The sequence below is a fragment of the Cyprinodon tularosa genome, unplaced genomic scaffold (assembly GCF_016077235.1).
Source record: "Cyprinodon tularosa strain WSP-4 unplaced genomic scaffold, ASM1607723v1 ctg243, whole genome shotgun sequence".
In the NCBI taxonomy this organism is placed as follows: Eukaryota; Metazoa; Chordata; class Actinopteri; order Cyprinodontiformes; family Cyprinodontidae; genus Cyprinodon; species Cyprinodon tularosa.
The window spans coordinates 915937-929051 of NW_024038903.1; the positions used below are offsets into that span (position 1 = coordinate 915937).

Sequence of the window (13115 nt, forward strand, 5' to 3'; positions counted from 1 at the left end):
GAACCTGTCTAACAACATGAAGCAGGCTAAAAAAAAAAAAAAAACATTAATTCCACTTGAGGAAACCATGAATCTTCTGTATAGCGAGGATTATTGAAAAAGAATCTCTGATCACTATTTTCTAATCTTACACTTTAGAACTAAGGTTATGCTGTAAAATGGCTCAAAGAACAAAGACTGAAATAGCTCATTAAATATAATTTTGAGACTGTTTATTTGAGCATTTATGCTTGAAAAACCTAGAGTTTGGATAAATGAGTATAAATGTACAAAGGAGAGTCGACCAGAACTCGGTGAATGAGCCACTGCTAGGAAACACTAATGATTTATGGAAGTTTTTGGTCACAAAAGTGGTATAACTAGTCATTAGGGTTAAGGGATATTTAGATAACCTTTCTGTTCTTCAAGAGATAAGATAAATTGAAATCTACTTTCCTATTACTGAAGTTATTGTGCTATTTCTAAAGTAAAAAACTTGTCAGATGGTCTGAACTTGTTAATAGGGAAAGATACATATACCGGTAATAAAAAAATAAATATAAAAGTTGGAAACGCTAAATGTAACAGAATTTATCAACCTACTTTTAGCTTGAATGGTTTGTAAACTTTACATAATTAAAAACATATTTGTCAAATGTTTTGATTTTTTTTTTTTTTTTAGATGTACATGGGTTCCTATTACATGGTTTTGTTCATCTTCTCACAAAGAATCTACATGGTCCAAGCTCGTAAAGAAGAACTTTCTGGTGGTTTTAAAAACTCACCATATAGCCAAGCAACATTGGTTTTATCATCACCATTGCTGTTGTGTGACACGGGGTTGACACCAACCTAAGTCATTTCTAGATCTGAGTCATTGCATTTTACATTTTACATGCTCATCAAATGTTAACGCCACTGAAAGTGTGAAATATGGCCGTGACATGGAGAGGTGGCGGCACACTACATTGAAGACTGATGTTGTGAGCTGAGATGTCTTTTCTGCACCGCAGTGGTTTACTTCATACATCACAGAGACAAGCACCATTTACCTGGACATTTACTGAGGCACTTCAATTCAGGGAGGGGGGGACTCAAGGTCAGAACATTGGCATCGTTACCCAGGTAATGACTCATTGTCCCCCACCCCCCCATCCCACCCGGTCATTGCTCTACATGGGCCTGCAGCAATAGCTGCACAGCACTGCTGTACTGTCCACCATCATCAACATGGGGCCAATAGAAAGAGATCAACATCAGAGACTTGAGGGCCGCCACACAGTTTAAAGACAAGTTGACAGAGAGGGGAAGTGAAAGACTGCAACAGGATTTCTCGAACGCACCTCCTCATGTGGTCTCAGCTCCCGTCACTATTAATCCATACAGGTTGGGCTGACTGGTGCGATCTCCATACACAAACCCCTTCAGTCATAACTCAACTGTTAAATATGTTGGAAACACACAGAAGATCCAGCAAAGTGTCTTTCAAAGATTGAACGCATTAATAAAAAGAGAGACAAAAAATCTTTTCTGTTTGTGTGTTAGGAATGAGGGATGGCGGAGAGGTCTTCAGGGCCTGTATGCAAGTCTCAGCCGTGTGACCTCCAGAGTGGGGGCGTGAGAAAGGCGACGAACAAAGAGTGAGGCTGTTACAGCGTGACAGAATTACAAAATATCTCAGGGCTAAGGCACAGTCCTGACTGGCGAGCGGCCGTTAAAATGGCAGCAGAGCATTTCATCACAGTGAATAAAACGAAACCGGTTCAACTCAAGCTACCTGTCTCAAACATAGAGTTTCATTAAAATAAATGCAATCAAACCAACATTTTATCCCCTTAATCTCTTGGTTAAGCCTAAGTTAAAATAATAGTACTAAATGTACAGTTCTGTATTTTATCTGTTATTTTCATACACTTTGGTCCACTTTGTATGACCATTTGTGCTATAACCTATTGCTGCTGTAACACCACAATTTCCCCATTGTGGGACAATAAAGGATTTTTTTTATTCAATTTTATTCTATTCTAAATTACATAAAAGAATTAAAACAAGTGAAAAATGTCTATAGACTTTAAAGGATTCATTTTTTTTACTACAGCATTGGTTTGGTTTCCTGTGAAAGGTCACAGGGAAACGTCCATCTTGGTAAAGATTAGCACCATGTCTCCGGGATGAAATTGTGAAGGATCAGATGGCGGTCTATATTTATACCTACAATCATCAAAAAGGGTCACTACATAAATACTTCTTGACCAACCCTCCTGTCTGGTTTCTTTTTTGAAGACATATCTTATAGGATATTGGTTTTCTTGTACATGTTGTACTTAAGCACAAGTACTTAAAGCTTATTCCATCCCATTGTTTGTTTATGGGGGAGATAGAGAAACCAGCATGCATAAACTCAATGTATCTTATGATAAAATGAATTAATCAACACATTTAGGGGATTTCTCAAAGAAACATTGACTCGCAGAACCAGAAACATTGACAGCACAATTAAGAGATGTGTACTTTTGAACCCTAAGAGTTTAATTCTTCATGAGGAAAAAAGAAAGCATGAGTAAATCTACACTGGTGTGACTGTGATAATCCATATTTTCCAGGATTGGCAGGAGAAAATAAAGAGTCAGTATATGAAATAATCATAATTAATGCCCGACCTTCGTTTGCTCTGCTAAAACCTATAATCCAAATCGACTTAGTGTTGTAATGACTTCACCATTCTCGCTGAATCTCGGGATGACAGGGTTTCCTTGTGTGGTAGGAAAACTTCATGCGTATGCAAAAATCACATGTGCTTGCATTGACATAGGAAGTATCTTGCAGAACGCTCCACTCTTTTTTTTTTTCCTACAAACTTTAAGAGGTGGGATGATTTTCAGCAGAGCTCAGCTTTCTTTTCTCTTCATGCATTCATAAAGAGGCATGAGAGCGCTTTAAATAACTGTACAAATTCTTTGCATTTATCAAAGTTCAAGTGCAGAATCTAAGTCAGTTTATTGCTCTCCTTGTTCTGCCGTCACCACGTTTCTATCATCTGGTCCATTGAAGTGAAAAAGCCACCTTTGACAAGCGACACAAGCTTCTCAGAGCTTCAGGCTAACACAGGTCCATTAAAAAGCATCAACATCATTATTCTCCATCAGATTGGTACTGCCCCAGTGTTTTCCTGCGTAGGGGGGCTGCCAATATAAACTTGATGTATCACCAGGCTACAAACAATGGCCTAAAAATAGAGCCTTTCTGACGTCTTTGCTCCGTAAGGGTGTGCATGAAGGTACAGAGTGTTTGTGACGTGATTGTAAATATAATATGCTTGACTGTGTGTGCTGCTGGATTCGCGTTTCAACATAAACTCGCCTCATCCGTGGGGTTTTCATCGAGTAGATTCATGGAGTTACTGTGATTGAACATGATGTTTGTTTAGTTGTTTTTCCCCAGCCTGTGTGCGTGCATTAAGAGGGGAGAAGAAAAAGCAACGGACAAATTATGTCGAGTCGACAGTAGAGGAGCAACACTTTACACTGTTTATGCTTTCATCACATTCATAACCTGTTATAAGACTTTTTTTAAAATGGGTGCATTAAAAAATCAACTGGAAACTTATGTTAAAACTGAGAGATGGGCTAAGCTGCAGCCAGAATCCCACAACAGGTTAGGATACACCAACTTTATGGGTCTGGATGAGGTGCCATTTTTTTTTCCCATTCATACTTATGAATTGTTGTCCCATAACCGCAAAATTTATTTCTATATAATCCATTTAAATTGTATTGCATAGAAATATGTTAATAGGCTGTGAAATATACCCATATATATAGAATTTACTGATTAAAGATATCAAGTTTTATCACACTAAAACTAAGGATAACTGGAATGGAGTGTGATACAAACTTTGGGATGAGGCATTATAAACTGTGCCATTTTAAAACAAGCTCATCAAACTGTGAGAATTTCATACAGGTCGACATCTTTTACCAGATACATGTACTGGTGAGGACTAAACTAAGTTCAGCCTCTGTTGCAACACTATCAGTGTGAAAGTAGAGGGTTTGAGGCATAGCTTGATTAAACACCCCATGATGTCAACGGTTCAGATAACAGGCCTGAAACCTCCGAAACACTCCAAACATCACAGCCACATGCCATTAAACTCGGTCATTTGATCTGCTCTACACTCTGGCACAGATTCACAGCGTATGCGTTAAAAAAGTCCTACTGTGAATCAGAGTCACACAGTGAAATTGGTTTCTCTATGCACCTTCTTCTGCAAAGCTTTGACAAAGACATCAAGCTCACCAGTTTACTCTGGATGCCTGCCACTTTGCTCTGGGCAGGTAACACAGAACAAACCTGCCTGAGTTTGTAAGCTGAGAACAGCTGTCCACAGCTTTTATGAGGCATCACGGTTTTGGTATGTGCGACCAAAACAAAGAGACCAATGAGCCTCGGGAGTCGATGCAGAGAAGAAACAACAAATCGAGCGCCATCTTTGTTTAGTCTTGAATATAAGCATTAGGATGGAACTAAAATCACTCTTCAGTCGATCGTTTTTCAGCAGCAGTCAGAAGAAAAATAAACTTTTTCATGTTGTGTCAATTTGTAACTATACTTCAATGTATTTCATTAGTATATTGTGGACTAGACCAAAGTACCACATCATTATAAGGCAGAAGAAAAACTTTTGTTTTTCTTATTTAAAAGAGCTTTGAAAAAGGTTCCTGTTTTGGTATAGATCTTTGTTTAGGGTCGTCGTCCTTCTGGAAGGTGAGCCTCTGCATCAGTCTTAAGTCTCAAACTGGATCTCTTTCAACATTTGTTTCGGTATCTCACTATGGCATGTCCCATAGTGAGATAACGCACTAATGTTTCAGAGAACCGGGGTTAAATCCTTAACCTAAACTTCTCTTCCAGGTGTTCCTTCTCTTCAACCTCATTAAACAATTTTGTCCCAATAAAAGAAAGCATCCATACAACATCACTCCCCAACACCATGCTTAAACTTAAGCCTGGTGCATTAACTGTTCTGCTATGGAGCTTTGCATGTAGTAAGGAATTTGCAGTTGGGTATCATTTGACCAGGGCTCCTTCTTTCCTACATGCTGTGTCCCATAAAAGCTTTTTTGGCAAATTGCAGAACAAACATCTTAGATTTTTTTTTTACTACTGACAGTCAGCTGTCTTCTCTTTCCACATGTTCCCACTGGAGGAGACTCTGAAGTCAATAACTTGATGAAACCAGCTACTACTGGAGTAAAACCATTATTAACATTTGACATATTTGAACTGGACTGCTTTGTCTGACTGAATTGAAGGATATGTCATTCAAACGTGTAATTTTATGCGTACGGTATAGAAATGTGATCTTTTGTCCTCCATTGTGCCTTGAGATGACATTTGCTGTAAGTTGTCATGACAACTGAATTCAGAAAACTGAAAGAACATTATTTTAGAGAGCACAGATTTTTTGGAGTGCAGCAGTGATGCCAAAAAAATTCTCCCAACTGAGTCGTTGATGCGTGCAGCTCCTCCAGAGTTACCATAAACCACTCAACATATTCTCATTATCAGTTCGTATGAAATCGTACGAAAAGTTATGCACACTATTTCGTACGTTTTGGACGTTTTTCCTCAAAAAACCACATCAGTGCGCATGCGCTGGCAGACAGAAAAAAAAGCATATCCGCGGACGGACGGAAAACTGGGAAAAACAGTGCAATCATCACTTATTCATGTCTCGAACTACGTTGCTTGCTGTTTTATATCTTAGGGTTAGGGTCAGGGTTAGGGCTAATTGTAATTTATATTCTAGATTCGTGAATGGTGCGTCAGATGCGCATGCACATACGTCGAAAAAAACGTCCAAAACGTACGAAATTACGGTGCATAACTTTTCGTACGATTTCATACGCACTCGTAATGAGAATAGGTTGAACCACTTCACTTCTGTTTATGCCCCTACTCCTCAAGAACTAACCTACAATGATTCATTACGAACTTTTTCAACTTTTCCAAGGATAAAAGATTCTTAGATCCATAAATATTTTCGTGATTCCCATTTTTTGAACAAAATGAACGTCGGAGGACTGTCTGGCACTGATTGGCTAAGGAGCGGAGTTATTATTCAAAGCTTACTTTGATAATTGGTATCTTCAACATTTAATCATTTTATATTGAGCTCATGTTGTATACAAAGACTATTATAAGCTAGCCGTAGGTAGCATTTGCAGTGGGTAGCGTTAGCTTAATTTTACATATGCTGCAGCTTGTATCCCTCTATTTAATATCACACTGCTTCTCTCTCGTGTCCATATCCAGGTTTCAGCATTTAGCTGCCCAAACAGTCTGAGGTGAGCCATAAACAGAACATCATGTTCTGTTTATGGCTCACCTCTTACTATCAAAGATCCCGCCCCCACCGAGATACTGCGCCAAAGTAATGGAAAATTAATTAATGTGACCCAAATAGATAAGATACCGATAGAAAAAAAAAAGCATTCATGTTCTCATCAGCACTGCTGATGGCTTAAGGTGCTCAGAGATCTCATGTAAGAATTAGCTGTTGTGTTGCACCACCATTTTCTAATGAAAGCGACATCTGAAGGCAATTAGTTGCGATCTATTTTATTTTGTGGTATTAGAGTAAAAGGGGACAAATCAAATGCACACCAAACTTTTGGCTCTCAGATTTTTGCCTGCGTTTAACATTGACTAATTGCACCCTTTCCCTTCACTTTATAGATAACCCATTTATATTTGTCTAACATATAAAATCCTTAAAAGGTATGGTTTTAACTGATAAAAATGAGGAAATGTAAAAATATTGTTAGAAAACAATGTTTTTATAGAATGACATTGAAAAATGCATTTATTAAACCTGCAGTACATAAGTGAGACCCTAGAGTAAAAAAACAAAAACACAAAAAAACTACACAATGTCTCTGTTTGGTATGTAGGTGCATGATCAGAGAGAAGCCAACATGAGAGCAGTGCTGCTGATAAGAACAGCCTGCTCGCTACCGACTATTAATCTTGACAGTCAATGCTCCTCTAACAGAGGCAACCCGAGCTCAGTGTCCTGTTTGGCCCTCCAACACTAAAACTGCGATTAATCTCATCACATTCACCAGAGCTTCAGGTCATGTCAGGCCCAGTTTGCCTTAACAGCCAAACACATTCTTCATGATGTAAACAGGGAATGGGATAAACAAAAAAATGAAACAAAAAAAAACTTTCTTTGCAGTGAAGAAAAGTTCCTTGGAGGAGGATTACGCAAGCTAAGATGATATCATCAAACCAGCATGGACAGAGCAGAAAAAAAGAGGAAGCGTGGGTGTAAGAAATATGGAAATAAAGCAGAGAATAGTAAGGCTGTTTGAATGAGATTTGAATTTAATGTCAATGCGTTGGCCTTGCTTGGCGATAATTTGCCCTCTGCATAGGTCTGGAGATTTATATTACGAGATTCTTACAAAGGCCACTATGAAAACAGAAACTAAAACATTTCTACTTGTGCAAACCACTAATGAACAGTAAAAATGTATCTGAACCACCCCTAAAAAAATCTTTAGGTTTCCTGTGACATTTAAATGTTTCCAATTTTAAAAACAGATTGATAAGCCATAAAACTATTAAAATAATTTTTTTAAATAAGGATTTAACTTATTTTTCCAATTTTCTGGAAAGCTGAAATAGTTCTGCAATACCATGGTCGAAAAAATTACCTGAGCTGTGGAGTCAATAGACCTCACTGACAGCCAGAGTGAGAGCCATTATATACAAAAAATACAGAAGAGTAAATCTACCAAAAGTACCTCAAAAGCTCATCAATGATTCATCCAGGAGGTCACAAAACAAGCCAGGAAAACCTCTAAAGCACTGCAGGCGTCACATGCCACAGTTAAGGTCAGTGTTTATGGCTGGACAATAAGAAAGAGACTGGGCAAAAATGGCCTTGGTGGGAGGGCTTCAAGGTGAAAACCTCTGCTGACTGAAACATCTGCCTCTAAACTAGGGCTATTGATAACCCAGCTATATTTTGTATTGCCTTTGGTTAGTTCTGAATGTTTTCTAAGATCTAAAACATTCAAATGACGTGACATTTTAATAATTTAGTCTCTTATCTTCCCTTAAAGCAATTAAGATAAAGCAATTGTTAGATTAGAACCAATTCCTTGGTAATATAAAGTACGTGCTGACTAGCTGAGCCATAACCCATCTTATATTAAAGTGCTTTCCTTGCATTTCCCTTCACCTATTGGACTAAGCATCAATATAGATCTGCTCTCCTGTCGCAAAGCAAGGACCAGAAATCCCAAGCTTTGGCAAATGCTTATGTAGGAATAAATGAGGCAAATACTGATATTTGCTCTCGGATATGAGTGGGAATAAAATATTCCACATTCAGTAACAGCTCAGGGAAAAGAGAGGAATGGTTGAAGGTGAAAAGACAGAGGTGGAAACCACCCAAGTGAGGACAGAAACAGACTTATCCTACCGTCCAGCACTGTAAGCTTGGCACTGGCGTGGATCTCGTCAACGCTGTTTGTGGCTGTGCACTCATAAATGGCTTCGTCTCTATGGGTGCGCAGTGGCTGGATCCGCAGTACGGAGCCTGACCCATCATCGAATTCAATCACCTGTGAGAGCCACAGCAAGAGCAAAAGGAAGAAATGTTGGGTTTTCATTTCCAGACATTTATTTTATATATAACCTTTTTTTTTAGACTTAAAACAACAGCAACAGTGGCTTTCATATGCTAGAATTTGAAGGTTTTCCATGCTGAAACACAAATAAGAAACCCCCTTCTGGGAAAAAAAAAAAATGTGACTAGATTTGGTGTAGCCCGAAAACAGGAGGAGGACAATAGATTGGAAAGGCAGGGGAGGATAACCTCCCTGTGACATACAGTGAGGAAGCATTCCGGTCCTTTGAAAATGTTCTCATTTGTAAATGTAATGTAAATGCCTTATTTTCCCACAATGGGGAACTTACGGTAACCCTCTGCGTTTGACCCTTGGGAAACAGTGGGCTGCCATTGTGTGGTGCCCGGGAGCAATGTGGGGTTAAGGGTTTTGCTCAGAAACGCAGAGTGGAAGCTGTGGGGATCGAACCGGGTACTTGGAACCTTCTCAGAGCACAAGCGCACTGCTCTAAGCACTAGGTTATCACTCCCAATTTGGTTATGTTTCAATGAGCTTTTTGTTGCATTTCTGTTGGAGTACATCTCCACCAGTTTTGCACATCTAAAACTGAATATTTTTGCTCCTTCTTTATGGTGAAACAGCTCTGGCTTATTGAGATTGGTTGAGCACATCTGTGAACATACATTTTCATAAGATTATCAGCTGGATTTGGATCTGGACTTTGATTGGTTCTGTTAAAGTTAATATGCTTTGATCCAAACCATTCCACTGCTTTATGCCTGAGGTTGTTTTCCTGTTGGAAGGAATAATATATATATTTTTTAACTCTAGCCAACTTTCCTGTCCCTGCATTCCAGCAACATAATGGTGGCACTACTATTTTTCACAGTGATTGTTGTGTGTTCTGATTATTAATGTTCTAACTCATCAACCAATCCTGCTGCAAAACAACAAATGGATCATTCATGTCAGCATCGGCCAATTTTTCATTAAAGCCAATCACAACATTCTCCTACTCTATCTCTATATCTCCTTTAGAGTTACCATGACTGTTGATCAAACACTGTTGGTGCTTAAAGCAAGGCAGTGCCTGTGTTGATCAAAACCAAAGTTTTCAAATGCAGCTCTAATTTGCAACTGTGTTTGCATTTATGTTAAACCCCTTCCTTCTTTGGTACCCACCTCAAAGCGCTGAGAGCTGACTTTCTTGCCTTTCTTCATCCAGGTGATTCTAGGCCTTGGTTCTCCTGAGGCCTGGCAGACAAATGATGCAACTCCGCCCGAGACGCCAGTCTGGTCTTCAGGGGTTTTGATAAACTGTGGCCTGTCTGGAAGGGGGGGAAGAGAGGTGAGGTTAGAGTTGGTGCCCTTTTCCACACCAGCATTTTAAACTGTGACAAAACCCCAGGTATCGCTTTCTCATCACAATAGCAAGTATGAGAAATCTCTCAACAGGCATTGTCACTATCAACACCTGCAGCTCAGTCATCGGTAAAAAAAATCCCAGCCTTTGTGTCTGCCTTTCACTAAAGCATGCAGAATTTCTAACTGTTTTTTTTTTTTTTTTTTTTTCAGATGAAGCATCTAAACCGTCTCGCATCCCCCACAATCCAAACAAGGCAAACTACCGTGTTCAGAGTCTGCACATCCTTCAGACTTCACAGATTCTGTGTGTTTACAACAATAAGGTGCACTGCCATGGAGAGCACCTCCAACCGTGTTTTCCTCTATCTGCCTTCAGGGGTTTTCACTGGGCACCACACCCAGAAACATTGTGTCCAAAACAATGAGGAGTGCATTTCATTGACAGTCTGTCAAAACTGACATGACTCTACAATGAGCACACCTTGAGCTCTGTGATACAGCCTCCCGTGCAGACATGCATAATCCTGGCTTCGAGAACGTGAGACATTGTCCTCATTAAGACCTCCGTCAGCTCATGTTTCATCTGTGGTGTCATTAAAGAGGCTGGAAGGGATCACCTGCCCCAATAGCAGCATGCACAATAGAGGTAAATCATTATGGCGTGTACAAATAGTTGTTCCTAGCATTTCCAAACTGAGAACATAGTGATGGGGGAGAAATGAAAAGAGTAGGAGAAATATGGAACTGGTACTTAGTTAGCAAAACACTGCACCCCACTGAGGCCTGAAAAGAACCTTCAGTGGTCAGAGGTATTGTTAAGAAGAAGAAAAAATGCTGCAAGATGTCTTTGCCGGAGATTGTTTTCTAACCTCAAGGGATGACAAACCAGTGATGTAAAGAAAATGGATACTACAGGTTTGCCGGCGCTAAAGGGTGATAGAATGCACAACACCTTTACATCTTTCTGAAATGTTTTGTACACCTTAAACTGCAGCTGGTCAGAAATAGGGACAGTCTCAAGGCAAAGCCTGGAATCCTACAGGTTTATTTATTATTTTTTTGTGCAGCAAATGGAAATGGATATTTTTAGGTCTTTTGGAAGATGCAAATAGATGTGTTTTGGACTTTTGACCTCCAGATTATACTCTTAATAGAAGAGATTGAAACATTTGCAAGAGCATTTTAGTAAATTAAGACAAAGGAAAGAAAAAAACAGTTTTGATGAAGAACTAAACCTCACCCATAGTTACATCAATCCATCTCACCATTAATACATCTAACATCCCTAAGTTCATCCAACCATCTGCTTATCATTCATCAATCTGTCAGTGTCCGTCCATCCTTCCATCTCAGCCCCACTATCTTCCAGGATCGATACTGACAGTGTTGTAGCACAGCAGTAAATCCTTTTCTATTACTACAGAATGTGACATACTGACAACCATGCAGGTAGCAGCAGGTAAGCTATGTTGAAGATTACAACCTGATAAGCATTTAGTATGAATGCCTGAGCATGCATCGGTGCGCGCATGGCTGGTGAGCTGGAATCCCAAAGAAGCGATTACCAACAATTTGACTTCCAGGAGTCGCAGCTGACATCCGTCCATAGCATTCATTAAAATTACCATCTTTCCACTTTGTGAGTCAGACAGAGGATCAGACAGCTTTTATAAAAAAAAAAAAAAAACGCTCTCTGCGTTTAGCTTAAATTAAAAGATATAAAAATGATGTGTTGCTACAAACACTGACTTCAAGAGTCAGTAAATCTTAGAAATCAAGTGGATTTGAAGGACAAACAGAGGAGATGGTTAAACCAGTCTCACTGCCATCTTTTACCTACATTCATCCTCTCAAACATGCCTGCATGCTTGACCTATAACTCAAAGGCCAATCTGCTATAAATCTGGAGCTGTTCCTTGTTAATCCATGCCTTAGATTCAGACTCAAAAACCCGAAGAAGCCCTCTGGTGACCCTACAGCCCTGACTTACAGCTGGGGTTAATAGTCGTCCAAGCACTCTCTAACAAACAGCTAGAAGCGTTTATTGCTCAACTCAGAGAGAGTTTGTGTTCCTCCATCACTGTTGCCACTGCAGGCAAGTGAGAATATAAAACCGGTGGGGTTGTCACTTCTTTTCTTGGAGAAACAGAATCCAGACTCAACCTTTTCTTCCTTGTCTGTGTCCCATTTTTCTGCCTGTCAGGCAGTTGTCACATGAAAACAATAAAAAGGACAAGGTGGAAAACACACGAGCCTACCTATGCAAATCCTTCTCTCAGCTCTGACTGCAAGCTCCGAGATATACTCCTTCAGGTCTTTGATGCATCATGTTCAAAACTCCAGAGCAGAGAAGTTGCTGCATTAATTGTCCAGAATAGTTTGGCAGAAAGTTTACAAATTCAAAGGGTTTCAGTTTGGAAATATTCTGGGATGCCACAGTCTGAGATTTTCATGGTAACAGATAAAATAACGTAACATGTCACAAGATCTCTTTTTTGAAAACAAGCAAGCCCCAAATTATTAATACTGCTGCAGAAACAGTAGAGGAGAAACATCTTAAAGAAATTCTGCTGTTTATAGATTACCTAGACAATTGTAAGGATAAAGATAATCAACTCTATTGTTCACTGAATATGTGCATTATAAGGAAATTTGACTGCTGCATTTGACCCGTCTCTCAGGGATCAGTGGGGAGCTTGCAGGGAGACTTTAACTTACAGCATTTTCAGAAAGCAAACCCTGGAATCTATTGGCCACCATAACTCAGACCTATCTCTCATCTCTTATCGAATGTGTTTTTCTTGAAAAAAACAAAGGTAGAATATTACTCAGCTTCCTGTTAGCAAGCTGAGTAATAGTTTGCAGAAACAAGTGTTGGAGGAAGGCATTGCAATGCTCTTTGTATCCATGTTTTTGGAAAATAGGTCATTCTGGCTGTTTCTTTAATGTCCCAATAGGACTTTGACCAAAGATCAATTTGACAACATTTTTGCTTTTTAATTTCTTGAAACATTTGTACACTTTGATAATAAGCATCAAATGTCAACAGACACCATTTAGACTGTTGCTCTTAATGACTCAGAACTGTAAAGTGTTTGTGAGTGGTATCTCTTTAAAACAGATTTT

At 39.3% G+C, this 13115-nt stretch overlaps 1 protein-coding gene across 25 annotated transcripts in view; it reads right to left on the bottom strand.

Annotated features, from left to right (window-relative positions):
* LOC119785202 (receptor-type tyrosine-protein phosphatase F-like) overlaps window positions 1-13115 on the bottom strand; it is a 271065-nt gene that overhangs the window by 134792 nt on the left and 123158 nt on the right. For all 25 annotated transcript variants that reach the window (XM_038287677.1, XM_038287674.1, XM_038287678.1 and 22 more), the window contains 2 exons: window positions 9807-9952; window positions 8477-8618 (listed from right to left, as the gene is read on the bottom strand). In XM_038287677.1, the coding sequence (XP_038143605.1) occupies window positions 8477-8618; window positions 9807-9952 (288 nt within the window). The remainder of the gene's footprint in view (window positions 1-8476; window positions 8619-9806; window positions 9953-13115) is intronic.